Raw genomic sequence first — 4,736 nt, 5'->3', positions numbered from 1 at the left:
CGGTTTAGAGTAAACCAGAGGAGGACAGAACCAAAAACCCTACAACCACTGAGATCCAGAGATGCGCCAATTTCTACAGTAGTTGGATTGAAACTATTTGGAAAGTGATGTTCATTGATTTGTCCTCAATTCCTTTTAGGGTATTGTGTGCTGCACCTTTTCCTAACAACTTGAAAGGGACTAAACATCTTATGAACTCAAAGACATGATCTTATGGAACGAGCGGACCAAGATTTTTTCAACTAGTAGAAAGTCGAGCGGTCTTTTATTTTGAAACGTTTTTTTTTATTTCGAAATGACCGTATTAAATAAAACAGAAATAACTAATTCATTCTTGTGCGGCCCGGTACTGATTGATCCACGGACCGGTGGTTGGGGACCACTGCATTACTGTCATCGGTGCTAGACCTCTTTGCGCCCTTGCCCAAACCAAAGAAACTTTCTAACGACGACTGCTTCTTGCTCATCGTAGCTAACGTACACTCTGTCGCTGACCGTGAGAAGAACTGAGCTGATCTGAGACAGCGCTGTGGGAAAGTAGCCTAGGTGTTGAGGGCAGGGACAGTCATCATTGAAAAAACTAAAACGTGCTTTCGGCCTCCGAATGCAATATGCAGCGTCCACGCATAGGCTTATCTAACATGAAAAATTAACCCATTTTTTATTTACATCTCTCTCTCTCTCTGTCTCTTTCCTTTTTTTTTTTTTGGAAAAAAATTTTTGATTTTTTTTTTTAAATTTCCCCCCAATGTCACGACCCGGTTCGGAATGTCTCGCGGACCGGTACCGGGTCGCGACCCGGTGGTTGGGGACCGCTGTATTAGATGGTGATGCAGGAGGCACTCCTCCATCAACGAGTCATCCTCGTGCGAACCAGGACGACGCAGCCACCCTACTTACACAGGAGATTCTGCCAGCACTACAAGTGGAGCATCGGGTAACTCGCAAAAACTAAAAAAAAGTTTTTAAAAAAGAGCCCGGGCCTTCAGTTTCTCCTCTCGGGAGTCCTGTGTCAGAGCTACCTAGGCCAAAAAAACCCTACACCCGTCATCAAGGTAGGCAATGTTTTCTAAATATAAAATGATCTTTTGTCTTGTCTCTTAATTGTCTTGTGAATTAAAATATGTTTTTTTGGTCCCCAGTTGTGGAACAAAGGAGCTGTGGGGCCCAAACCCTGGAGCCGGAAGTGCAGCCTGACAGCAGAGACACAACGAGGGAAGCACGGAGCTGTGGGACCCAAACCTTGGAGCCGGAAGTGCAGGCTGACAGCAGAGACACAGCAAGGGAAGGAGTCGACTCACACCCACTGACTGCGGACGATCGTGAGAGACTGCAAATGTTTCATTTTCATTTCATTAGGAAAAAGTCCTAAAAGTGTGGTGTGACATTTAAAATAAACTAAAAAATGGATGAAGAAAACTTTTTTTGAGTCTTTTGGTCTGTCTGATTTCGAGTTTATGGTTGAGCAATTGAATCAAATAGCCGTTGCTAATGTAGGTGAACCGTCATCATTGACTGCTAATAACTATTTCCAACCATTAGATGACGCTCTGCTGCGTCTAAATCAAAATCGATGTTCCTCCGATGTTGAAAATTATTTCCATCCTTTAGAACTGGCACTCCATTAGATTGACCAGACCCCATCCTCCTCCTCCTCATCCCCTTCCCCTCCCCCTCCTCCTGCTCACAGCCAAATGAAAACCAAGTTCCCCCTCCTTCTCCTCCTCCTACCCCACCTGCTCCTTCATTTCAATCGGCTTCATTTCAAACTCCTAATTTAGAGGAAGTCCATGTCCAGCATGGTGGAGGAAACATGAGGGGTCAGGCTGATTCACCCCCCAGGCCGTCCACCTCCTCCAACATGGCAACTGGCTCAACAATCTGGAGCTGAGACGAGTGTTCACCGTTCCCCCTGCCAGAAACATACCGGATCTTGCACAGTTTTATGACGATGTGATGTTGATTCTTAGAGAAATGGCTGGCACTGTCAGAGCACAGGTTGGGCGTAATGATGTAATACAGCTAGAGCTGATTGGTGAGAATGTTCAGAATCATGTCTCTGTGGTTGTTGAGGATGAACATGGTGATGCTATCTTACCTGCTTTTGAGGGCTTGCTGGAACGGTTGGTTCAATCTAACGCAGAGATAGCATCATATGCTAGGTTAGAATTAGTGGTTCAGGTTGTGCATGATCCCAGAGGCGGTGTTAAACGCAAACTGGACAAAACTTTAGACTGTGAAATAATACGAATTAAAAGACAACATCTGTACATTAGGGACAACAGGCATGATCACCTCTGCTTTGCCATCAACTTGGCCCATGTAAATGATCCTCTAGTCACAGATAATCAGGCCTTAGAACAAGGGAGAGAGTTTCAGAGACTTGCTGGTCTGAGCTATCAGACCCCCGTCACCTTTACTGACGTGTGCAAATTTGAAAAAATTCTGAACTGCAAAATTGTTATTTTTTACAGAAGTCCAGATCAGCAGCCGCTCTCTCAATTTGAGACAGCTTTCTCCGATAGATCAAATCCTCTGTTTCTCTTTTTGTTCCAGAACCATTATTACGGTATAAAAAATCTGAAAGCCTTTCTCGGGGTTCCGTACGTCTGTCATTACTGCTACAAAAGCTACATGAAGCCCTACGCCCACCAATGCAAAGGTCACTGCTCTGTGTGTAACAACCCTGATTGCACTAAGCAGGAGCTCAAACCCGTAGCATGCAGCAACTGCAACAGGACGTGTCGTATGGCTCTATGTTTTGACAGGCTCAAGGAGCCTAGAGAAAGACCTTTGGGTGAAACACATAGCAGTATATGCGATACAATCAAAAGATGTCAACAGAACGTGCACAAACCTTTTCTTGTCTGCACCAAAACACTGAGTGGCATGCGGTGGATGTCTTATGGTTTGAACTGTGTCAGGGACTTTCTCTTGCATTTCAGGAGGCCCGCGTACCTGAACAGTGTGTTTGTAGCTCACAATGCTAAATGTTTTGACAGCTATTTGATCCTCAACACCATGATAGAGATGGGAATGCAACCTTCTCTCATCATGCAGGGCAGTAAAATTCTCTGTTACCAAGACCCTGATTTTAATTTAAAATTCATCGACTCTCTGTCTTTCCTCACCATGTGTCTCAGTGCCATGCCCAAGGCGTTGGGTTTCTCTGATCTCAAGGGTAATTTCTCTCATGGTTTCAGTTCAGAGAAGAATTTGCAGTATATCGGAGCTTATCCTCCACCGCATTATTTTGGCGTGAAACATATGACTCCCGCTCAGCAGCAAGAGTTTTACGGCTGGTACAGAGAGGTGAGTCAGGGTACGTTTGACTTTGAGAAGGAAGCTCGGCTGTACTGTGAAAATGATGTTGACATTCTTGCCAAGGGCTGCGTCCTGTTCAGAAATCAGTTCCTCACTGACACGGGCGTGCATCAAGGTGCGTGCATCAAGGTGTTTCTCACAAAATTCCTCCCATCCAAAACCCTGGCCATACCTTCGCCAGATAACTACAGGTGCCAGACCAAAAGCTACTCCCACGCCTCCATTCAGTGGTTGGAGTGGGTAGCACGCAGCAATAATGTTTTTATCCAGCATGCATTAAACAAAGGGGAGAAACAGGTAGGACCGTACTTTGTTGACGGTTTTGCCAAAATAGATGGTGTTGCTTATGCTTGGGAGTTTCTGGGGTGCTTTTACCACGGTTGCCCATCTTGTTTTAACCCCCACGACACTTGCCCTCTGAGGTGAGTCCCGTTTGAGGAGCTGTATGCGGCTAGTGAGGCACTTGGTTGGCAAGGCGGAGGGGGGCGGCGGCCAGACTGATTCCAGGCAGCAATCTACGTCCAGGACCGGCGCTGCCCTCTGTCATACCTGCGCTGAAATCAACAATTAGACCGGTCCGTGTAGACACGACGAGCAGGCCAGAGCATTGACGGGAGTGTGAGCTAATAATGTGTTCATTGCTGCATTCACCCGTCTCAAGCTGTACGGTTATCTAGAGCAGGTGCAGGAAAATGTTCTCTACATGGATACTGACAGTCTGATATATGTGGTGAAAGAAGGGGGAACACCTCTGAAATTGGGGAATTATCTGGGGGATTTGACCGATGAGCTGGATGGTGACACCATTCAAGAATTTGCAGCCGCTGGTCCCAAAAGTTACGCCTACCAGACGAGACAAAAGAAAAAGGTAGTATTGCGTGTCAAGGGTATCACTCAGACTAGAGAATGCTGTGAGCAGGTCAACTTTGACAGCGTCAGAAAGTTGGTGGAGGGTTACCTTGAGGGCTCTCGAGGGGGTGTTATTGAGACCCTTCAGCATAACATGAGACGTAATAAAAAGAGCTTACTCTTGAAAAATTGCACATTTCAAAAAAAGTTTAGAGAGACGTCTCTTTAGCGACGGCACAACTCTGCCTTTTGGCTACTGAAATAAGAGGAGAGAAACAAACAGACAGACCAAAAAACAACAACAAACAAACAAACAAAAAAAGTCACACCTTGCTAACATGTAGGAAGTTAATTTTGATCCCAGACTCGCAGCACCCTTTTCATGTATGATTGTGGGTCCCAGTGGGTGTGGGAAAACATATTTTGTAAAAAGTGTTATCGAAAATTGTGAACATGTAATAAATGTTGTACCTGAAAACATTGTGTGGATTTATACTTCCTTTCAACCCATGTATGCTGAACTGCAAAAAAATGAATAAAAAGATTAAGTTTGTTGAAGGACT

General features: G+C 45.2%; 1 protein-coding gene across 1 annotated transcript; it reads left to right on the top strand.

Moving 5' to 3' along the window:
• The first annotated feature begins 730 nt into the window (after positions 1–730).
• On the top strand, positions 731–3,750 carry LOC113746038 (uncharacterized). Its single transcript, XM_027280283.1, has 2 exons — positions 731–1,055; positions 1,143–3,750. Exon 2 carries the CDS (start codon positions 1,957–1,959, stop codon positions 3,748–3,750), a length of 1,794 nt encoding a protein of 597 aa, XP_027136084.1. The 5' UTR covers positions 731–1,055; positions 1,143–1,956.
• The last annotated feature ends 986 nt before the right edge of the window (positions 3,751–4,736 follow it).

The sequence above is a fragment of the Larimichthys crocea genome, chromosome VII, assembly GCF_000972845.2.
Source record: "Larimichthys crocea isolate SSNF chromosome VII, L_crocea_2.0, whole genome shotgun sequence".
NCBI classification, from domain to species: domain Eukaryota; kingdom Metazoa; phylum Chordata; class Actinopteri; family Sciaenidae; genus Larimichthys; species Larimichthys crocea.
Note: the sequence above shows the minus strand (reverse complement) of the source record. Positions and strands in the feature narration are given on the sequence as shown.

What these genes read in the sequence shown, in the direction of transcription:
- LOC113746038 (XM_027280283.1), top strand. Translation starts at nt 1,957, where the DNA reads ATGTTGATTCTTAGAGAAATGGCTGGCACTGTCAGAGCACAGGTTGGG.